The sequence below is a fragment of the Dermochelys coriacea genome, chromosome 6 (assembly GCF_009764565.3).
Source record: "Dermochelys coriacea isolate rDerCor1 chromosome 6, rDerCor1.pri.v4, whole genome shotgun sequence".
In the NCBI taxonomy this organism is placed as follows: Eukaryota; Metazoa; Chordata; order Testudines; family Dermochelyidae; genus Dermochelys; species Dermochelys coriacea.
In genome coordinates, this window is record NC_050073.1 from 107,388,006 (window position 1) to 107,412,336 (window position 24,331).

Genomic DNA, 24,331 nt, shown 5'->3' on the forward strand with positions numbered 1-24,331 from the left:
CTTCACTAAAGTTTATCACGCACCTAGCTCGTCACGTTAGCAGTTATTGGAGCACTTAATGCCACGCTTGATGAATTTCTCTCTCTCGAATCTTGATGGCACAATGGCTAGATTCGTTGCGGCCTGTTTACGCGCCACGTTGGAGACCAACATATTGTCTCTCAATAAGTGCAACACAGCCAGTTTTTCCTCCACTGTTGGAACAGATTGCTGTTCTTCAGTTGAGCACCAGATGAAGTAGTTGGCTTGCATTAAGGGGCCATGTTGTACAAAAAATAGGTACAGTATATTTAACCACTAGAATCACACTCCGCGCGGCGAGATACTCTCACTATGAGAGGCACGCTGGAACTGAGACCGACTGAGTTTCACGTCTCCCATCTCATGCTCACTCTGGGGCATACGCTCATTGAGTGGAAAGGTGGGCAGAATCACCCGCACTATTTACAGGTATCTTGTTATTTTTCTTCTTTTTTTCTTTTGCTGAGTGCGTATAATTGAATTTGCATAAGTTAAATGCATGTATGATGCGACTCACCTGCATTGCAATATAACGCAACTTACAAGCTATGCTGAACAGTTTATTACAGTAGTATAAGGAATTAAGGGAATTTATCTTCCCCACGCAGATCTGGGGGAGATGCATAATTATCAATATGGCTTATTCTTATGATAATTGTGAATGTTTTGTTTAAACGTCTTGGATTATAGGTGAAACCTAATACTCCTGTACTGATGTGTTCTGTACCTGGCTATGATGCCAGTGGCCATGTTGAAGATCTTGCAGCTGAACAAAACACACAGATTATCTCTATTGCTATAGGTAAGAATACATTATCATTAGGTTTGGCAGAACTTGACTTTCATTTTTTATAATTTTTGACAGATACTGATGTTTGTTTTTTAAGAAACTTAACAGTTTAAAACTTTCAGTGGAGGGAAATCACGGAGGGAGACAGTTTATTTAATGACAGACATTTTTGATGACAGACATTTTTGGGACTCAAAAAGTGAAAGCTTTATCATAAACACAAATTGTCAACATCACTTGTCAAAATATACAAAGTAAATATCCTTAAATCTGACTTCAAGCAACATTTTTATTGTTTGCCTGTCTGTAAATGTTTATTATTGATTCAAATACTTTTTTTCATCTTTGTGTGTGTCCATGGTGAAATTAACATTTACTAATTTAAAAAAAACAAATTGTTCCAGGCAGTTATCATGTTTGTCTTATTTCTTACCACCTTGTATAAACATAATTTAAGCCAATTGAGTTTCTAGAGCTAACCATAACCTTTTGCTTGTAGGCTCTGCTGAAGGATTTAAGCAAGCAGATAAGGCAATAAACACAGCAGTGAAATCTGGCAGGTATGTTCTGTCCTTTTTATATCAGTAAAACTGTGAATAACAAGGTAGTTACTGTTCTGTTACCATATTCTTGTAGGTGGGTGATGCTAAAGAATGTCCATCTGGCTCCTGGTTGGTTGATGCAGCTAGAGAAGAAGCTGCATTCTTTACAACCTCATGCTTGCTTCCGACTTTTCCTTACAATGGAGATAAATCCCAAGGTAACTGAAACCAAGTTTGGCTTCGACTGGCACAGCAAGTCTAAGTGCTGTTCCAGTGTCCACTGTTACAAGAATCCTACCAACCAGTGCAGCATTCCCCATGATGGCTTTAGTTTGACAGGAGAAAGGGTGCATTTTGGAATGCATCTGCAGGAGCAGGAACAAATGTCCCCAAAATCCTGCCTGGTGCTTTCTAGGGTATTGCTCCCCCCATTCCTAGTAATATCAAGTGCTTTCTAAATATCCTGTCTCCCTGCTTATGCAGGGAAGAAAAGTCTGCCTACATCTTCCCATCCTTTCCTATTTCTTAGTAGAAAGTAATTGGCCCTTAGTTCTTAATTCATGTTAAAGTATATGGTTTCAGAGTAGCAGCCGTGTTAGTCTGTATTTGCAAAAAGAAAAGGAGTACTTGTGGCACCTTAGAGACTAACAAATTTATTTGAGCATAAGCTTTCGTGAGCTACAGCTCACTTCATCAGATGCATCAGTGGAAATACAGTGGGGAGATTTGTATATGATTCTCTTGTTGTAAGTCCATACTCCTGGTAGTTTCAGCATCTTATTGCAAGACTGAGGATACTCTGTTACAATAAAAAACTTAGTGTAGGTTAACAAACTTGTTCAAAATATCACATTCTTCATAGAAGAGAGCATTCCTCAAGGTGTAACTGATGCTCTTCTGTCCTAGGTGCCAGTGAATTTGCTACGTGCTGGTCGGATCTTTGTGTTTGAACCTCCTCCTGGTGTAAAGGCAAACATGCTGAGGACATTCAGTAGTATTCCTGTTTCTAGAATATGCAAGGTGAGACAATGGTTTCTGTATAGTTATGGGAACTCAGAAACTGAAAACTGTTTATGAAAGTTTCTTTTTAACTTCATAGCTTTCAGTTGGTCTATCACACATTAAACTAATGTTATGCCTTCTGATATTACTGTAAAGCAACCAGCTTTCAGAGGCTTTCACTTTACCCTGACTAAAACAAGCATGCATATAAGAAGCTATGTGTTAAGCTTTTTGAGATCTGATACAATAAAACTTGGAGATGCTGTGTTTACTAAACATTTGACATTCACCAGCAATGTAGCAAGCCAGGTTTCTTTTTTCATAAATTCTGATCACTTTGGTTTTAGTGTGGAGAAATGATGCATTTTCTTTTTCCATGCTAGTCTCCAATGAACGTGCTCGTTTATATTTCCTCCTTGCCTGGTTCCATGCCATCATTCAAGAACGTTTGCGATATGCTCCCCTTGGCTGGTCCAAGAAATATGAATTTGGTGAATCTGATCTGAGATCTGCCTGTGACACAATAGATACATGGCTGGATGATACAGCAAAGGTAATTGATTATTTTACTCTTTCATAATCTTTTTTTAAATACAAGGTAACATTTGGATTACTTGTGGTTACTGTTCAATGAAGGGCAGATAAATCTGAAACACTGACGAGATTAGCTGAAAGCAAGCAATATCCAAACAAAATTTCAACTGTTTAATGAAAGCCAAAATCAAACAAACTGTCCAAACTCAACTTCCCTATTTTTGGGGGAATCTTCACATTCTAATTAAATTGTCTTTACTGTCAGGGCCGCCAAAACATTTCACCTGATAAGATCCCATGGTCTGCTCTGAAGACATTGATGGCACAGTCCATTTATGGAGGTCGCATTGATAATGAATTTGATCAGCATTTGCTAAACACTTTCCTGGAGCGTTTGTTTACCACTTTGAGCTTTGATAGTGAATTCAAACTGGCGTGCAAGGTTGATGGACATAAGGATATTCAAATGCCAGATGGAATCAGGTATTTTTTTCAACCTCAAATTTCAGTTGGTCTCACCTTAGTAGCTTGCTTTCCTTCTGAGAAGCTGGACTCTAAGTTGTATTTTTTGCATTGGTATTTAGCCAGGCAATGTATTCCTGGTCACCTATTAAAATGCGTGAGATTATGGATAATTAACTTAGTTCAGTTTACTGCCACAACTTCACTTGCAGACGTGAAGAATTTGTCCAATGGGTTGAGTTGCTGCCAGATACACAAACCCCATCCTGGCTTGGTTTACCAAACAATGCAGAAAAAGTTCTTCTCACCACACAGGGTAAAACTTGTATTTGACTTTCTTGTGTGCTTACAGGTTATGTAAACTTCAAATTCTTTTTTTTTAATGCTCAAAATAGATGAGACACAAGTATCTTTTTGAGTTACACTAAATAGTAAAGTTACAAGTATCTCAACGTGTATTAGCTATATCAGCTTCCACAAAATAATGAATAAATGTCTATGAATTCTTAAGGTTGAAAGGTAAACTTGCTTAGAATTTTAGTGGACAGGAAGATACTACACAAGTGAGACTATGACTTTTAGCTCTAGTACTAAGAGCGGTTACTCTTGTTTAAATAGTATACTTAAGAATTATTCTAAAATAAGTGGCAATCACAGAAGTGTTAATGTAATCCACTAATGCCTCTTTCACACTTTCCTTGTACTGATACCCCACACTTTTTTCACTTTTTTTCGGCTTTGCTTCCTTTATTCTTTGGGTTCAGGTATTGATATGATCAGAAATGCTGAAAATGCAGATGCTAGAGGATGAGGATGATCTAGTTTATGCAGAAACTGAGAAGAAGTCAAGAACAGATTCAACTTCAGATGGGCATCCATCCTGGATGAGAACACTGCACACACAGCCTCCAACTGGTTCCATCTTATCCCACAAACTCTAAATCCTCTTAAACAAACAGTGGAAAATATTAAGGTGATTGCCAAATACATATTTTGGTCTGTAAGAGTAAGGGTTATACAAATGTGGTTGAGGTATCCTACTCAGATTGCACCTAGAGACTAACAAATTTATTTGAACATAAGCTTTCATGAGCTACAGCTCCTTCATCGGATGCATTCCTAATTTAAGTGGGCCATTTCCAGCAGTTGACAAGAACGTCTGAGGAACAGTGGGGGTTGGGGGGTGGAGAATAAACATGAGGAAATAGTTTTACTTTGTGTAATGACCCATCCACTCCCAGTCTCTATTCAAGCCTAAGTTAATTGTATCCAGTTTGCAAATTAATTCCAATTCAGCAGTCTCTTGTTGGAGTCTGTTTTTGAAGCTTTTTTGTTGAAGTATTGCCACTTTTAGGTATGTAATCGAGTGACCAGAGAGATTGAAGTGTTTTTGAATGTTATAATTCTTGACATCTGATTTGTGTCATTTATTCTTTTACGTAGAGACTATCCAGTTTGACCAATGTACATGGCAGAGGGCATTGCTGGCACATGATGGCATATATCTCATTGGTAGATGTGCAGGTGAACGAGCCTCTGATAGTGTGGCTGATGTGATTAGGCCCTAGGATGGTGGCCCCTGAATAGGTATGTGGACACAGTTGGCAACGGGCTTTGTTGCAAGGATAGGTTCCTGGGTTAGTGTTTTTGTTGTGTGGTGCGTGGTTGCTGGTGAGCATTTGCTTCAGGTTGGGGGGCTGTCTGTAAGCAAGGACTGGCCTGTCTCCCAAGATCTGTGAGAGTGATGGGTCATCCTTCAGGATAGGTTGTAGATCCTTGATGATGCATTGGAGAGGTTTTAGTTGGGGCTGAAGGTGATGGCTAGCGGCATTCTGTTACTTTCTTTGTTGGGCCTGTCCTGTAGTAGGTGACTTCTGGTTACTCTTCTGGCTCTGTCAATCTGCTTCTTCACGTCAGCAGTTGGGTATTGTAGTTGTAAGAATGCTTGATAGAGATCTTGTAGGTGTTTGTCTCTGTCTGAGGGGTTGGAGCAAATGCGGTTGTATCTTAGAGCTTGGCTGTAGACAATGGATCGTGTGGTCTGGATGAAAGCTGGAGGCATGTAGGTAAGTATAGCAGTCAGTAGGTTTCCGGCATAGGGTAGTGTTTATGTGACCATCGCTTATTAGCACTGTAGTGTCCAGGTGAATCTCTTGTGTGGACTGGTCCAGGCTGAGTTTGATGGTGGGATGGAAATTGTTGAAATCATGGTGGAATTCCTCAAGGACTTCTTTTCCATGGGTCCAGATGATGAAAATGTCATCAATGTAGCGCAAGTAGAGTAGGGGCATTAGGGGACGAGAGCTGAGGAAGTGTTGTTCTAAGTCAGCCATAAAAATGTGGCATTCTGTGGGGCATGTGGTCCCATAGCAGTGCCGCTGATTTGAAGGTATACATTGTCCCCAAATGTGAAATAGTTATGGGTGAGGACAAAGTCACAAAATTCAGCCACCAGGTTTGCCATGACTGTTCCTGATGGCTTTTAGTCCATCTTTTGTGTGAATGTTGGTGTAGAGGGCTTCTACATCCATAGTGGCTAGGAGGTGTTTTCAGGAAGATCAACGATGGATTGTGGTTTCCTCAGGAAGTCAGTGGTGTCTCGAAGATAGCTGGGAGTGCTGGGAGTGTAGGGCCTGAGGAGGGAGTCTACATAGCCAGACAATCCTGCTGTCAGGGTGCCAATGCCTGAGATGATGGGGCGTCCAGGATTTCCAGGTTTATGGATCTTGGGTAGCAGATAGAATACCCAAGGTTGGGGTTCCAGGGGTGTGTCTGTGCGGATTTGTTCTTGTGCTTTTTCAGGGAGTTTCTTGAGCAAATGCTGTAGTTTCTTTTAGTAACCCTCAGTGGGATCAGAGGGTAATGGCTTGTAGAAAATGGTGTTGGAGAGCTGCCTAGCAGCCTCTTGTTCATATTCCGACCTATTCATGATGACGACAGCACCTCCTTTGTCAGCCTTTTTGATTATGATGTCAGAGTGGTTTCTGAGGCTGTGGATGGCATTGTGTTCTGCACGGCTGAGGTTATGGGGCAAGTGATGCTGCTTTTTCCACAATTTCAGCCCGTACACGTCGGCGGAAGCACTCTATGTAGAAGTCCAGTCTGTTGTTTCGACCTTCAGGAGGAGTCCACCAGAATTCTTCTTTTTTAGTCATGGTAGGCAGCTCTCTGTGGGTTAGATTCAGAGGTGTGTTGGAAATATTCCTTGAGTCGGAGGCATCAAAATAGGATTCTAGGTCACCACAGATGCATCCAATGAAGTGAGCTGTAGTTCATGAAAGCTTATGCTCAAATAAATTTGTTAGTCTCTAAGGTGCTACAAGTACTCCTTTTCTTTTTGCGAATACAGACTAACACGGCTGCTACTCTGAAACCTACTCAGATTGCAGCCTGAAAATGATCTTTCTAGATCCAAGTAGTATAGTAGACTTTGAAACAAGATATTGTTTCTTTTTCTTTGCTGTGTTCCTTTTCTTTGTTGTAATTAGGTTTAAGAAATTATGACAGAGTAATGCTTCCATTTGGTTGGGAAGGTATCATGTAGAAGAGTTTATTTCTAGACTCTTGCTTCCTGAGCCAGAGGTGCTGTAAGTGCAGCATCTACACACCACACGTCCGATCACTCAAGTGAACTGTAGAATGTATGTTGGCTCAGAGATAGTATCTCTGGTTGGTCCTCATTGGAAAGATGGGTGGTAGCTAATACTGAGGCTTCTGCTAAATGGGAGTGGGTACTAATAATGAAAGGGAGCCATAAAGCTCTGAGGGCTAGTATGAGACAGGTTGTTTTACAAGCAAGAGAGTTTAGGGAGAGTCTCAGTTTCTAGGTTGTTGAATGATTCACATGTGGATTATATATTAAACTTCTCTGTTTAGATCATGTTATGGACTTAAGCTCTGGATATAGATACAGAAAGGAATAGGAATTTGTAGTAATCAGGCCATACTGCAGCAGGCAGCTTGCACACTGTTGTTCCCACCTGCAGTTGGTGTCAGTAGGGAATGAAGTGCTTGCTTCGATTCCCTTAAACTACCATCTGTGGGGCAGCTGCATCTTGGGGTGGGTGGAGGAAGTGCATTGTAAAAAATACATTATGGTGAGACCTTAACAGTTGATGATAATGCATGTGGGATTTGGGCAGCCAACTAGTGCCCTTCAGCATTGCAGGGCTTAAGTTAGTTTTTCCCACCAGAAGATGCTCATCTTGTTTTTTTCCTTGCTTAAATAAGAATCCATTGTTCCGATTCTTTGAGAGAGAGGTGAAAATGGGAGCCAAAGTACTTCAGGATGTCCATCAGGATCTTGCCGATGTGGTTCAGGTTTGTGAAGGCAAGAAGAAACAGACCAACTACTTGCATATACTTATAAACGATTTGGTGAAAGGTATATTACTTTGAACAAGCTTCTCTTTTTAGAATGCTTTCCCAGTAATCCTGTTACATCAGCTGATGTCTTCTCATTTTCAGCACTGACCAGGTGAAAGAAAAACCACTATTCTTGCTTAATACAAAATTCTGAAGTCAAAATGGTGAGGTTGGTTCTGTGACATATATGAACTGCAGTATTGCCAACCTAAGCATTCAAATAGCATGAGACTGGCTTAAAAATTTGATTTTTTTTTCAAGTCAGTCTAGGTTTTCTGCCTTTGGGGTTCACTTGGATTGTGGTTTTTAACCTTGTTCTGCAACTGTGGGAGCTAGAAACTATTTAAATGAAAGATGAACTTTCATGTACTGTCAAGGAACTGGAGATTTAAGTAAGACATCTATACTGTGTGACTTGGAAAAGAATTGAGTTGGCAGCACTAAAACTGAGACTGGTATCAAAAAATAAGATTTTGCTGAGTTTGAAACAAACAGTTGGAGCCTGGTGTTAATTGACTGTAAACCAGTTTCCATCTAAACCTTAAGTTTTAAGCACTCACTTGTAACAAAATTATCAGAGGGAACTCCAGAAGTTACCCTGGCTTTATTTTCTCTGCTCATACATTGGCAGTATGATGAAAAGGGACGTTTTGTACCAATCCAGTGGAATATGCTGGTGGTTGAGATACCAATTTAAGCAGAACTATTGTACACTAAATTAATAAATAGTCTTTGCCTTGTGACCCAAGGATAAATGTGGTGGTACCCTGTGCAGAAACCTTTTAAAATTGCTGTCTTCCATGTTGAAAAAGGCTTAATTCTAAAATTAGCTGTGATGTATTTTGAGACCTGGGTGTATATGCAGTTGAACTTACTAATGAATGTCTTCCAGGATTTTGTTAGTAGTTGTACTTCAGACAGTAATTTCTGTTTAAATATTCATCTGCAGAACACATTTTAGAAAACTAGATAGCTTTCTATAATGTCATGAAACTCTGTTTGTCTTTCAGTCATGTTACGCTTGTACTCTCTGGTCCCAGTTAGGTTAGAACCCCATTGTGCTGGTAGTATAAAAATCTGTTGTAAAACACAGTAATAGCGAAGTGGCTGCCACTGAAAGGGTAAAATTGCATTTGGAAATAGTGTGTAATCCAACTCATACCATACAGAGCTCTTACCTTGGATACGTCTTATCTAGGTATTCTGCCTCGTAGCTGGTCTCATTACACTGTACCTGCTGGCGATGACTGTTATCAGTGGGTGTCCGACTTCAGTGAACGCATTAACAACTACAGAATATTTCCCAGGCAGCTGCTTCTGGTGGAGCTAAAGAACTAAAGGTATCTATCTTGCATTGTATTGCCTTTTCTCATTAAAAGCTTTTCTGAAATTCTGAGAAATCAGGGTTACATGAGTCTGTAACTGCTTATATCTAACTGTTAGTATAAAAAGCATTGAAAAGCTTTAGCTAAGGAGCTTATCAGAAATCTTACCTGGACACCCCTTCAAACATGCTTGTATATTATGGTGTTTCCTGAATGACTTCCTGTGTTTAAAAATTGCCATTTTCCAAACCTAGCTATAGATCATACACACAGAATAGTTGCTGCAATGGGAAAAAACAGCTAGGCTATGTCTACACTACAGCCAGGATCAATCCACCAGCGGTCAATTTAGCGGGTCTAGTGAAGACCTGCCAAATCGACAGCAGAGTGCTCTGCAATCAACCCTGTACTCTACCCCGACAAGAAGAGTAAGGTAAGTTGACCGGAGAGTTTCTGACATCGACCCCCACCGCCCAGGTGCAGACCCTGTGGTAATCGACCTAAGGTATGTCGACTCAGCTACATTATTCACATAGCTGGAGTTGTGTAGTGTAGGTCGCCTTACCATGGTAGTGTAGACATAGTCTTACTTACTGTTTGTAACTGTTGTTCTTCAAAATGTGATGCAGCCATGTATTCCATGTAGGTGTTTGTGCGTCCAGAGCACCAAAGCAAATAATTTTGACTAGCTGTACATGTAGGGGCAGCACTCATGCCCTGTGACCCTAGCCTCTACTGTGCTTGTATAAGGTTGGTGCACCCCCAACCTCCCTCATTCCTTTGCACCAAATATCAAGAGTACATACTCCGATGCAGAGGGTGTGTTGTGGAAGTACACATCTGCATAACATCTAGAAGAATAGATACAGTTACTTACCTGAACTGTAATTCCTTCTTCAAGTAGTCACATCCATGAATTTCATGTAGGTGACTCTCAAGCAGTATTTGCAGGAGGTGGGGTTTGGAATATGTTTAAACAAGGAGTGCAGAATTACCTTCTCAAAGGTTTCATCTGATTGTATTTAGCATTAGTGGCATAGTGGTTTTAAACATATGTACACAGGCTCCAGTGGCAGCTCGCAAATTCCTTATATAGGAGCATCACTTGGAAATGCCATCACCATTGCCCAGGCCCTTTGAGAAGGCCCAGTCTGAACTGCTTTATATGCTGTCATGATGTAGAAAGTTATCCACCTTGAGATCATCTGTGAAGAGACGGCTTGCCCCTTCATTTGGTTCACATATGAAACAGATGAAAAGAAGAAAGGAAACATTTAGTTCTATCTGTAAAAGGCTAAACATCACCTGACATCCAATGTGAAGATGCTGCTCATCTGAGGTTGAATTCAGCTCAGGGAATAACACTGGTAGATATGTATCAGAGGGGTAGCCGTGTTAGTCTAGATCTGTGAAAGCAGCAAGAGTCCTGTGGCACCTTATAGACTAACAGATGTATTGGAGCATAAGCTCTCGTGGGTGAATACCCACTTCTTCAGTTGCATGTCATGCACGTCTGTTAGTCTATAAAGTGCCACAGGACTCTTTGCCACTTTCACTGGTAGATATATAATTTGTTTCAGTAAAACTGAGAACCACTTTAGATAAAAAATTATGGTGCGACTACAGGGTTACTTTGTTTTTGGAAAATTGTGTGCCGGGATGCTTCGCCATCAGAGCTTGCAGTTCACACACAGTCCTAGCAGATCATGTTGCCACAAGGAAAGGAGCTTTCTGACAAAAAGGGAGAAAGGAAGAAGTCAGGGTGAAGAGAAAGAGATATGGGAGGCCAACGAATAACCTGAGGACAATAACCTGAGGTCAGAGAATTGATATTGTTTCTGCCACATTGGAGCAATGAGAATGAGCTTGGCACGATCCAGTTTCAGCTTGAGAATGACCTCCAGGATGATTGGAATGGAGGAAAAGGCGTACAGGAGTGCTGATTCCCAGCATCAGATGAAAAGCATCAGTTGGAGGCCTGGACTGAGACCCACACCCTCAAGAGCAAAATAGATGGCATTTCTTGTCTGTCTTGAACAGGTCAGAATTCCCAAACTGCAAAGAGGTACCGCAGGACACAGGGCTTTTTAGACCACTCGTAATTCAAGGAGAAATTTCTACTGAGGGATCTGCCAGGTGATTCTGGATTCTCGGTAAATGGCAAGCCACAGTGATTGTTTTTGTTGATACAAAACTGGCAGAGTCTGATCGCCTTCTGACACAGCACATTGGAGTATGCACCCCCTGTCTGTTCACATAATACATCATGGTGACATTGTTAAGGATGTGCATGCTAAGTCCCCGATGTCTCTGACAGGCACTGTAGATGGCACAAAGTTCCAGGACACTGATTTGCAGAGAAGTTTCCTGTTCCAACCACAGGCCTAGAACTTTCTGTGAACTCAGGTGTGCTCCCCAGCCTATTAAGAAGGCATCAGTGACAGTAGTCCTGGTCAATGGGAAACCGGGTGAAGGGAACACCCTGGTACACGTTCCCTGAACAGTTGTCCACCAAAGGGAGTCCCCTGAATCCTTTTTTTAACAAAACAACCAAAAAAAACCTTACAAATGGAGCACCATTCCATAATGTGTCCCTCACTGAGACACCACAAACACTTTGTGTGAGGATGGCCCCTCACGTGACAGATGGTGCTTGAACCCTGGTGAGGGCAACCTGCTATTCAAACACTATATTGACACTAACAAAACTTAAGCTACTGTTATCTAGAACAGGGGTTCTCAAGCTTCATTGCACCATGACCCCCCCGCCCCCGACAACAAAAATTACTTCTCAACCCCAAGAGGGGAGACCGAAGCCTGAGCCCATTGCCCTGGGCAGGGGGGACAAAGCTGAAGCCTAGGGGCTTCAGGCCCAGGCAGGGGGCCTGTAATCTGAGCCCTGCTGCCAGGGCTGAAGCCCTTAGGCTTTGGCTTGGCCCTGGGCAGTGGGCCTTGTGCTTCAGCCCGGGGCCTCAGCAAGTCTAAGCCATTCAAAGGGGGGTCACTACCCACTTTGGGGTCCCGACCCATAGTTTGAGAACCGCTGAGCTAGAAGAAATAACACTCAGAAACTGATACTAAAACATGAGGTGAGAACAACACTCAGAGCTCCGATTCAAGCCATGGGCAATGAGAGGGAACTGAGGAGGATCAGGGAGGTGCTGCCTTTAAATACCCAGAGGAGGTGTCCCCAAGACATGAGCCCAGCCTCTATAGGTACTGCTAGGCAAAGTTCTCTGGCTTTGGGTGCGGTGGGCACATGCATGGAATATGCTGCATGTACTCAAAGAAGATAATACCGTATAGCACAGCCTTGTGGGAAATGTTGACACATTAGGAAATTTGTATTTCTAATTCTACTTATATATATATGCATAGAATTATGTACAAATATTGAACTCTTCTGAAACTGCTAATTTTTTCCTATAAAACAGACTTTAGGATTCATAAAATTGTTTCTACATGTGTATTTTAGTAGGAAACTATCCCTTTGAGAGTAAATCTTCATCTGAAGAAACATGCCATACATAGTTTGCAAGATGGTCCATATTTTAGTGCAACTTTTTATTTAAATAGATATTGAATGCAGCTAAGTGCCATTGCAGTAGCTACTATAGAAATTTCTAAAACATACAATTCTTTTAATAGAACATTCATGTGTGCCTGGGTGGCTTGTTCGTACCTGAGGCTTATATTACTGCTACAAGACAATATGTGGCTCAAGCAAACAGCTGGTCCCTGGAAGAACTTTGTCTAGAAGTCAATGTTACAACTACTCAGAATGCAGTCCTGGATGCTTGCAGTTTTGGAGTCACAGGTTAGCTGATGTGCTTTTTACAAGGTGGAAGGGAAGGAAATAGGAGCTATTAGCCCTTAACACTGGGTATTTATCTTCTGTAAAAATGCTGGTACGGACTATATCAGATACATAACACCGAAGGGAGTTAACAAGCACAGTGAAAGTTTGATTGCAGTTGCACTAGAAGTAGTATTGGAAGTCAATTTCTATGGGGGATTCTGAATTATTTAAAAACATGATAATGGAAAACTTTGCTATGCTAGTGCATAGGGGTTGAGAATCCTTATGAATGAACATTGTCAGTAGTAGTGCATATGGAAAAATGAAATAACTAGCAGTCAATATGTTAGAGGTAGTGCTCTGGTGGCTTTTTTTATTCCTCTAGTAGCCTTCACTGTTACCTTTTCTGGAGTATTTTTTCATCTGTATAAATTAGGTCTCCCATTTTAACCGTAGGTCTAAATATCAATTACCACATTTTAGATGGGTGAATCTACCGCTGGACTTGAAATAGAGTGAAAAGGAAACTTCCTTTAAATGTGCATACACTTCACTTTCAGAAAAGACCTCACATTTTCATACTACTTAACTCACAGGTTTGAAGCTTCAGGGAGCTACATGCAGTAACAATAAACTGTCCCTTTCAAATGCTATCTCAACTATATTGCCCATAACACAGCTTCGCTGGATCAAGCAGACAAATGCAGATAAAAAGGCTAATGTGGTAAGTAATGTGGAGACAAATGTTTTGTCATTCTGTGACTCCTTTCAGTAGTGGCTCATCAGCTTTAAATTCTACTTTCCCTGGTGCCCTAGAATAAAAATGGGGCAATACCTGCTTCCATTTCATTAGTCTTACATTTTGTGGTACCACAGATGTTCCTTTCCAATATGAGTTTTCAACCTGGGGGTTACAATTCCTAGGAGTCTGGCAAACAGATCCAGTATTGCTACCACCCTCTCTTTGTGGCTAGCTGGGGGGTATCAAGAAATGTAAACTCATGAAGCATTGGGTCCTGAGAAGGCTGAACACCACCTTAGAAATGTATTATAAAAAGTACACTTTAGCCTGGCAGGCTGGGAGTTCGTTCTTAGGAGTACCGTTGATCTTGGTTGGGGAAGGATGGGCAAAGTTCAATATGGAATGTCTCTTCATAATTTCCAGTGGTGGGGACCTTTGCTGTCTTCCCTTTGACTTTTATCTTGCATTCATCTGTCTTATCCACATTTTAATAAATACCTAACTTCTTTTCCAGGTTACATTACCAGTTTATCTGAACTTCACCCGTGCTGATCTGATCTTCACTGTTGACTTTGAAATAGCCACCAAGGAAGATCCTCGCAGTTTCTATGAATGTGGTGTTGCAGTCCTCTGCACAGAGTAACAAAATAACGTTTTCTAACTGATAAATAGTAGTAAAATTCAGTGTCTTTAATCTAGTCTACAGTGTTAGTTTTAACCTCCTGGGCATGATTAAGTTGTCAGATGGATTGGTGTAAAGTTGACTTGCTAGAGGCTAGGCTTCTTGCCAGGATTTCTGGTGATACTGATGGTTTGAGGGAGAATTGGATGTGGTTTTTAGATGGCTCTAGTTATATGTGGTAATGTTTGATGGTGCCTACTACATTAAATAAATTCTGTAGCATGATTTGTGGTTCTTTATTTCATTTCTAAAAGCATTGTTCTTGCCATGACTTGCTCTAGAGAATTACTTCCATTAATGCTTTTAAATTTTCAAGGAATGGAGAATGATGGTGAAACATTACCCAGGTCTTCAATAATGAATGATGCTAACCTACTAAGAAACCAGTTTTACCATTTGTGGTACTTAACTTGCAGATCTCCTGTATAAATCACCTGTAACCAGAAACAAGAAAAGCCCAAATTAATTCAGTGGAACAAGTTGAAATTGAGCAAACACTGCTTTTTAAAAAGGAAGGCAAGGGAGATGTCATGCCAATATTACTATTACACAGGCGCGATGAACTGCACTAATTGCTTAATCTACATGGAATAGATATGAACCACCTGCATACTTAAGTGAGAACTATCCTGTACATAGAATGCTAACTCTCAGAACAGTTTCATCACCTCCAGTGATACTTCCTCACTCATGTCCACTGTGCTGGTTACTGTAACTTTGCATTAATATCAACATGCCTGCAGACACTTGAATTTAGATCCACTTGGGATTTTTTTTGAATGGGTATTATTTCTACCTCTGAGAGTGGCATCATTGACATAAGCTAATAGCCCTACCAAACTTCTTATGGCAAATACCTTGAGGTGTCTCTCTTCTGATTGCATATGCTAAAGATAGTGGTTTTATTCTGTTCATTCCTTAAAGGGACACTTAAAGCTGGCAGACCCAAAAATCTGACTCACCCAACCAAATAGCTTTTGGTTACACAGTAGTCGCTAACATTTTAAACTCTGCTGCTCTCAAAATACCTCTTTACTAGATTGTTACTTGTTTGGCTCCTTTATCTTCAGAAATTTCTAGGGCAGCAAAACAACCTGCAATTTCTGAATACTGTCTCACTTGATCCATGTTCCTCATGCACAGAATCTGCCATTCTCTGCCTCCGAGGAGCTTTTTGTGGGATGTGAGTTCTGAACATGGATGTTGCCTCTAACATTCCTTCCAGTGAAGTGCACGACTTCCTCATGCCCTAAAGCTTACTAGAAGGCCCCTAAGCCTTCTAAAAGCCTCATCAAATGAGATTGGTATTTGGACTGCAGAATGTTGCCACATGGAGTATCCATCTAAACTTCCTGTGGTTTTCAGGTAATTTGAATATCAAATGCATAACAAAATTTGCATTAGTAATTAAAGAGCTTTGCTGTTCTGTATTCCTATTTGGCATCTGAGACCTCTGAACTCCTGTACACAGGGCAACACAGGTCTTGTATGGGCTGATCATGTGGCTGTCAGAACTCAATGAGCCATGCTTACACAGAGGTACATATGCAGGAGTATACTTGGGGGATAAAAGCACAACCTGCACTGTATTGGGAAACTGTACCTCTTATGCTGATGGCACCACATAGCTTGTGACCTGCGTGCCAAGTCTGGCAACAGTACAAGGAGCCTGTCATTGACCAGCAGCTTGATTGTTGGGTGCGGGGTGTCTTCCATTTGGAGGGTGGGTAGCATCAGCTTTTGGTGGAGCCTCACTAAGATTCTTATGTGAGGACCCCGAGCCCTGCTGCCTTGATGGAGGAATGAAGCAAGTGGCAACTTTCTCCAGAGTGCCAGACTTAGACCAAATTACAGGGGGATGAGCTGAAACCCTTTTATGATTCAGTTGATGAGCACTGCTTTAGAGATTCTAGAGCACCAATGAAAAAAAACTTTAAGAGCTAGGTTCTGTTGGTAGTCTCTCAGCTTCTACTAAAATAGCTGAGTTGTGCATTCACACCTGCCATGATATAGACCCCTAAACTACATGTTAAAGATGCTGTTGTATACTTAAACTGATCATTGCTGTAAGTTAAATGTAGGCCTTGTATAGATAACTTATGAGTTTCAGACCACTTGACAGTATATTAAAGGCTATCCACAAATATTTAGGGTGGTGCTAGAGGCAATGAAATGGAAAATAATTTAAACTGTGAGGAAAAGCTTCACCCTGAAATATATAGTCTCATGCAGTTGCTGAGGTAAATCAAAGGTAAGCCCTTTGACACTATTATAGATATGAAATGCAGGAGAGATGGAAGGAGACTGGGTTACTTCCCTTCCCTGACTGACACATATAGGCTTGGCATGTGTCAAATGACCCTGAAAGTGAGGACCATAACTCTTTTCACTCACTGTTATCTATGTTACATGCACTTCTAACGTTTAGAACAAAAATAATCATCAGCAAAAAGCTGAGAGATGTTTAATGCCAGGCTTGAGGGGTCATGAACAGAGCTACTGGCCTCCTGAGCCTATTTCTATTCTACATAGCTAGATGGGGGCTCTGAATTTTTTCTGTTTAACATGGGGCTAGGATTTGGTAGAGGTAGATACTGATCTATGCTATGAGGAATCCTCCAGCATTTTAAGCTTAAATGACGTCGCCACACTTTGGGGGTTTTCAGATATTGTGCCCGAGCTTTGGCAGGTTGAAGAGATGGACCATGAGATCCAGATTTCAAGAGCTTTTGTTCACTGTCTCCAGTAGCAACTTTCAGCTTACTGGCAGTTGTAGAAATAAAGCCCAGTGAGCTAGACATAGGTCTTTTTTCATCTCTAATTTGTCTGAGATGAAATCTAGAGAACAAAAAAAAAAAAAACCACACACACACCACGCACTTGTGTCCAAGAAGTTTTTACAGAAGAACTGAAAGATAGAGGAATTTAGAAAAAAATTGATTAGCACTGACTAAAGAACAAGGCTTATGCTGCTATGGAGATACTCCATAGATGTAGTGGGAGGCACTAATCCTAGTGCCAGTTTCATGATCTGGACCATGGCGTAGACTGCACCCTCAGCAAGTTTGCAGAGGACACTGGGAGGAGGGGTAGATAGGCTGGAGGGTAGGGATAGGCTACAGAGGGACCTAGACATGAAGGTTCTAACTGATGATGTTTAATAGAACTCTTGATATAGGTTTATTTTACATGTTTCACTTGCCACACTTCCCCTCATCTCCACCTTGTGAAAATACAGTTAATAAAGAAGAGCAATAAAGTTCAGGCTTGGTTTAAAGTAGTTTATTTCAATTGTAATAAAACAGGTTATATACTGGGGATAGTAGATTTGAAAAGAAGTTTAAAACAAACATCCCTGTAGCTCTGGGTAGTGCTGCAACAAAATACCCTTCTCTCACTTTCTTCCTGCTAATAGGCAAGTCCCATACTTCTACATTTGTTCAGTAGCAAACAGTTTTACTAGTGCTGAGCAATGGGGCTCTATAGAGCCCTTTCTCCTTCTCTAGATTATGCCCGCCTGCCCCCCCATACTATATGGAAGGGTAGACGACGACGACGACGACGACAACAACAACAACAAAAAAGGTAACCATGTGAATTAAAATGGTTATTTATTATCCTGGCCCTGATCATTCTGTTTAGCAGCAGGTTTGAGAAAGAGAAAAATCAATCAATCATTCTCCTAAAGGAAAAATAAAACCCCCTCATTGTAGAAGAACTGTTGGTATTTACATTATAAACCCACATTGGCATGCACAGTACTGGAGAGAAGTTTAGAGAAACAGGTTCTATTAGAGTTCATTGTCAACCCCAAATAAAAGGGAAAGTCAGTTTGACCCTGAAAAACGAAAGTTGATGAGAATTATCTGCTCCCCCAAACTTCTGATTTGTGTGATTTTAGTTATTTTGGTAGTTATCCAAGGCTGAACCTGCAGGTGATCATTCACTGTGGAAACAAAGCAGCTGCAGGAAGCAAACATAGGTCTCGCTGAAGATGTGTGGTCACTGTGAAGGTGAAACAATATGATGAGTGCTACTTATTCTTATTCAGAATCACCACCACACTACTTCAGTTTAGTTATTTGTGAAGCTATGCATTTCTCCAACCACCATGTCATGAGAAGGCCTGACCCCTGCAGCAATAGCACAGGTTAATATACAATGCTAAGGCATATCATCTATTGTAGCTTATTGCTTAAACAATGCATAAGTACTTGGCCACAGGCGCAGGAGTTGGGTTGCTGGGGAAGAACAGGACTGAAGGCAGAGTACTGTATGCTGATGGGATCACGTTTGATCACAATGACTGGTACAGCTCTATATTAGCTCCAATTCCCCTACACAAGCATTAATGTTCTGTAGGGTACTGCTAGACCTAGTTGACATTTTGAAGTCTTATCTCTCATTTACTATAGTATACATTTAAACAGAGGGAATTCCAGATCATAATTAGTCTATATGTACCTTAGATTAGGTTGAACGCAATTTCTTTCTTCTTAGCTTTTCACCAACACCCTCTACAAATGGAAGTCCTAGTTTTCTCTTGATTGATTGGTCACACATTGTATTTCACCATCAGACTTTGCTAACATGGGTTGTTGCAGAGTAGTGGTTACTGGGCTTTCTAGGACTCCAGCATATTTTGAAGGATCAACACTCATGAGTAAGGAACAGTCAGATGTCAGCCACATTGCAGAACCAAGTACTCCAGAGTTTCTGGAACGTTCACATGGCCTAGAAAGTCTTACTGGAACATCACTTTTCTCTTTAGTGATAACTTCCATCTGAATTTTAAGGTCATTTACTGGCTGCATATAGACATCACAGATTTCTGTTATTGGGGAGACCCAATTTGAAGACCTATGTAGGGACTCTGTGTTTTCAGAAGAGTAAATGTCTTCCACCATCTCTGGCAAATTGTGCACCAAAGGTGTAACTCTGTTATAGTTTATATCATTAAGAGAATTCAAACTACAATCCGAATGGGTTGATGCATCTTCTGAATCACCATCATATGGATCTAAAAACTAAAACAAATAGGTCTAAATAAAGCAGATCACTATGTTATCCACTGTACCTTTCTTGACATTTCTCTGGAAAAAAATTTTTGTAACTATCCAGTTTCCCCACCACCTTTCATTGCTGCAATACCAAGAGATCACACTAGAAAAACATAAGCAACAGCATCATTTAGAATCAACATCCACCCACTCCACAACTTGAACTGTTTATTTTTAAGGAAATTTAAACAAGGCTGCAACATAATGAAATGTCAGAAGTATATAAACCTACCTGAAGTAGAGCGTCCCTTGCTTTCTTGAAGACTCCTTCAGTAAGTGTGCTAGGCAGGCCCTGTTTAAGGAAGTATTCCCATCAGACATATGTATTTACAAATGGTCTCATACATGGTTGACCCAAGTTCTTTCTGGACGTTTTTATGTAGAGAACAGAGATGTTTCTTGTTTTAACTAACATTGGACATCTCTTGGAATTCAGTTAAGTGCTCTAAAATTTCTGGAAGAATCTAATCGAACACAAGAAGTGAAGTACCATTTAAAAAAAAACCTTTTATCTAAGCCACTTTAACTGTGGGTGTTTGTACTGTATGTTTTAATGTACAGAATAGATTTGAGGGAATTAACTGGAGAAATGTATTTTATAGTCCTGAAACTTGCCTAAGAGAAGCTAGAAGCTATACATTCTCTTTCCTTTCATCTCCCTTGTGAGCTGGGTCATAACATTAAATACTGCTGCCACCTAGGAGTTGATATTTTTGTTGAAGTCAGATCAGTTAAATCAAGTCCTAACAATCATTTCAGTGATAAGCAAGTTGCATCTCTATCTCCTGTGTGCATAATACGAACTTGTGCAGACCTAAGGAAGCAATTAGGTATGTTCCCGAGGAAAATCTGTTTGTAAAACTGATTTTTCTTTAGTGGTGTTTATAGTGTTCTGTCATTTTAAAAATGACTACTGTCAGCAGGAATTTTATTTCCCAGGCAAGCCCATACACCCTAGACAATCTTCAGTCTCTCCTTGGTCTAATTCTGTCAGCCACTACTGCAGACTAGACTCCACTGAGGAGCTGTCACTATTACTCTTCCTTCTCAGCAGCTCAAAAAGACAAGCCTTTGTCTGCAAAGCTTAGTATCTGTTAGTCTCTATGAAAGAAACCCACCACAGAAGTCATGAGAAGAATATAAGAATGGGCCATACTGGGTTAGACCAAAGGTCCATCTAGCCCAATATCCTGTCTTCCGACAGTGGCCAATGCCAGGTGCCGCAGAGGGAACAAACAGAACAGGTAATTATCAAGTGATCCATCCCCTGTTGCCCATTCCCAGCTTCTGGCAAACAGGCTAGACACACCATCTCTTCCCATCCTGGCTAATAACCATTGATGGACCTATCCTCCATGAATTTATCTAGTTCTTTTTGGAACCCTGTTATAGTCTTGGCCTTCACAACATCCTCTGGCAAGGCGTTCCATAGGTTGACTGTGCGTTGTGTGAAAATATGCTTCCTTTTGTTTGTTTTAAACCTGCTGCCTATTAATTTCATTTGGTGACTTCATAACACAAGAACTAGGGAAGGAGTAAATAACACTTATTTACTTTCTTCACACCAGTCATGATTTTATAGCCCTCTATCATATCCCCTGTCAGTCATCTCTTTTCCAAGCTGAAAAGTCCCAGTCATTAATCTCCTCACACAGCAGCCCTTCCATACCCCTAATCATTTTTGTTGCTCTTTTCTGAACTTTTTCCAAGTCCAATATATCTTTTTTGAGATGGAGCGACCACATCTGCATGCAGTACTCAAGATGTGGGCATACCATGGATTTATATAAAGGCAATATGGTATTTTCTGTCTTATTATCTATCCCTTTCTTAATGGAGTCCCAATATTATGTTTGCCTTTTAGACTGCCGCTGCACATTGAGTGGATGTTTTCAGAGAAGTCTCTTCTCAAGTCCAACCTATTTAGGCCTGGAGAGGAGTTCAGACCTTTCAAACCCTATTCTGAAAAATTTGGCCTCAGAAAATTCCTATCAAAGCTTGTTTGTGACTTTTAGCTGGATTTTGGCAACTACAATTCTTGTTTTGATTTGGGTTCTCTAAGAAGTTACTGGGGGAAAAAAAAAGGTGGGGAAACATAGGAATATCAAAGAGGAAATGCACTTTCTGCTCCAATGAAGGTGTGCAAACCCTCAAGTAGGCAACCATGTCTGCCTCAGCCACCCCTATCATCATCCATGGCCCAAACCATGGGCTTCTGTGGTTCTCAATGGAAGCAGTCACAGATGACTGCATAGAAGAGGAGTTTTTGCATCTTCTGCTCTCAAAGAGAGAGGTCATCTACCTCTGGTCAGATTCTTGGTAGAACTCATTTCTGCCTCCTCCCAGTCTCTCTTCTCAGCAACCCTCCACAGAGCATGGGGAAGAGGTGACAGACTGCAGCAAGACACCTACTACATCCCCAGACAACAGAGTGGGCCATATTTACCTGGTGGACCTTTACAGTTAGATTCTGGAGTTTTATACCCACAGATAAATATTCACACCATCACAAGACAGGATTTACTGTTTTCTTTGTTGTACCCAACATGGTAGTAGATGGAAACATTCTTTGCTGAATGACAGAAATTTGGGGCAACTGTTGCAGCAAGTAGGAAAGTCAAATCCACTCTACTGCACTCCATTGATGACAAGAATATGCAATGAAAGCATATTATCTGCAGGAACTCTACAACATGCTGGAACCCAGTTGCACAAGAGTTGAGCTATTAAGGGAAAAAACAAACAGTCACCTCCTCAGGGACAACCCAGTTCAGCTGCAAGTACCTTTTGACAGAAAAACTCTAGTTCTACATTCAGCTCCCCAAACATTCCTTGTTGTCAATACCCAACCTCCCTCCCCAAGTCAGCCATTCCAGGAAAAAAAAAAAGCCACACAAACACCCACACACAACCATAGGATGATCTGAAGGGAAGACAATGGTGGCTGTGAAGAAAGCCTTCTCTCCCCTATAGAGTCTGCAGGAGGGTGGTAGTGAAGGAGCACAGCCAACATGCTGAGAGAGAGAGAGTCCCCCAACATTGTTTCATATAGTCAGAGAGGAGAACCCCCAGCGATCAAACAGCAAAAGAAATTACCTCATTATTGGATTCAGATTCTGACTCTGTACTGGACTCCACGGTGCATTTTCGCTGTAGAGAAGGGGGAGGGGGGACAATCAGATGTTTTTAAATATAAAACAGCACAAGGCTTATTTTGAATATAAATAAGACACATTCTCTAATATACCTAGGAAGTTTGCTGATGCCGTATTTTTCTAAACTTCCATTACAAAAAGCTAACTTGTCTTAACCTCAAAATTTGAGGTTGGAGGGAGGGGAATCTGTGCTGATCTAAGAAATTTCAAGTCAAGTCAAGGGGATTTTTTTTTTTAAAGTCATAGCAGAAAGAGTGGTGCAGAGTTATGCCTGCAACAGAAACAGCACTTTCAGCTTTGTTAACTTGATTTTTCTTTGGCCATTATTTTAAATTGCATCCAAGTTACAGATATAGTTTAGCTATTTATAACACCCCCAGGCACAGCTTTTCCATGGGATACAGTGTGTCTGCTGTATTTACTCAAAACTACAAAAAAAAAAAAGTTTCATGCTGCAGGTGGTAACACAGGAGTTGAATCAGAAGCAGTTTCTTCCCATCCTCATTGCTTTGCAGGTGAATTAGTTTGTGTCAATTTACCAACAAAGACAATTAGCCACACATGCTCATTAGGCAGCATTTTTCCAGCTTAGCTATTTAGTCTGAAACCTTAGGCTAGAGAATCGTACATGTATAGGAAAGGCCAGCAACTTAAGGAGAAATTTTACCATGTATTTGTGTGCTAGTCTCTCTACATAGTCTGAACTTTTATCAGAATCCATCAGGTCACAGGAGTCTACCACAAAGGAGGGAAAGACAAGCTGTGTTAGAAAAGCATTTCTAATAGAGGATACCCAGACATGGCAACTCCCCTAGTACTAGAAACACATCTATCTACCATGTTAACAGTTGCATTTTAAGATTAATAAAGTTTGGCTTCTACAGCTTAAAAGCAGTGACCATCCACAAATCTCATACCCTCATATCTTACCAAGAGGATAGCTCAAGGAAAAAATTTAGGACATTCAATGTTTAATCATCCTGTTATGAGAAAGAAAAGACACAGACTGTCATTTTGTGCACAACATGGTTTTTAAGCATTGTATGTCACTGGAAAGTGGAGAAAAACTTGCATTAACCCAGGAAACTAAGTAAGACAGAAGGCATTTTACTTCCCCAAGTGAACTCTTCAGTCAGGCTCAAGTAAAGCCATGTTTAGAAGTAGTTGTAACTCATTTTTTCAGCCCACCCTAGCTTGTGAATGCAAGTTATTGCACTTTTGTAGGACATTTCTAGTACACTAGCAGGAAATGCAATCAAGGAATCATTTTTATATAAAACTGCAATAAACTAATTAATATTTACTAGCACCACTGTCCTCTCTAGTAGACAGAATAAACTGCTTGGATGCGTGTCCTGTTAACAACAAAACAAACTTGCCTTTAAGGAAAGGGGGGGTGTTAGGGAAGCTGCACTGTTCTGTCTCTATCCCCACTATAACTATAACTCCATTTTCCAGGATCATCCTAACCCCATCCATACCTGCTCTGGGTTGTCCACCCCAGCACTTTTTCCTTCTCCTTTGCCTTTTCTCTACTGAAGCCATTTTGCTCCAAGTAACCTCAACCTACTCCTGCTTTATAGGCATGACTTCTCCACCCACTTCTGCCATGCCCCTCCCCTCCCTAATGCTTGCAGCTACTTTTCCCCACCTTAAATTCCATGAACAAATTTTCATGAGAATTATTCAGGAAACAAGCAGTGATTTGATCCTGAAAGAGAGAGCCATCTCTTTTACCATCCCTCCTGTGTATCACAGCTTTCCTCTACCTTTCCAACTGTTTCCATACACAAAGAGCAAAACTGTACCTCAACTTAAATTGCTTTTAAGACAGAAAAGAAGTACTTGTGGT

At 40.8% G+C, this 24,331-nt stretch overlaps 1 protein-coding gene and 1 pseudogene across 7 annotated transcripts in view; one reads left to right on the plus strand and one right to left on the minus strand.

The window, feature by feature from the left end:
* Positions 1-14,489, plus strand: part of LOC119857337 — a 92,716-nt pseudogene extending 78,227 nt beyond the window's left edge.
* The window catches only part of LOC119857571, a 255,525-nt gene extending 231,413 nt beyond the window's left edge, over positions 1-24,112 (minus strand). For 2 of the 7 annotated variants that reach the window (XR_006281997.1, XR_006281996.1), the window contains exons 1-5: positions 23,961-24,068; positions 23,147-23,214; positions 22,421-22,474; positions 19,557-19,616; positions 18,729-19,291 (exon numbers count right to left, since the gene is read on the minus strand). Coding sequence is in view for 3 of the 7 variants with exons in the window: in XM_043516383.1 (XP_043372318.1) it covers positions 18,797-19,291; positions 19,557-19,616; positions 22,421-22,474; positions 23,147-23,214; positions 23,961-24,024 (741 nt within the window). In the remaining 4 variants the exon portion in view is untranslated. Of the gene's footprint in view, positions 1-14,638; positions 14,699-17,858; positions 19,307-19,556; positions 19,617-22,420; positions 22,475-23,146; positions 23,215-23,409; positions 23,460-23,960 lie in introns of those variants that run through there. The other 5 variants (XR_006281998.1, XR_006281995.1, XM_043516384.1 and 2 more) reach the window with 5 other exon arrangements.
* Positions 24,113-24,331: the final 219 nt, after the last annotated feature.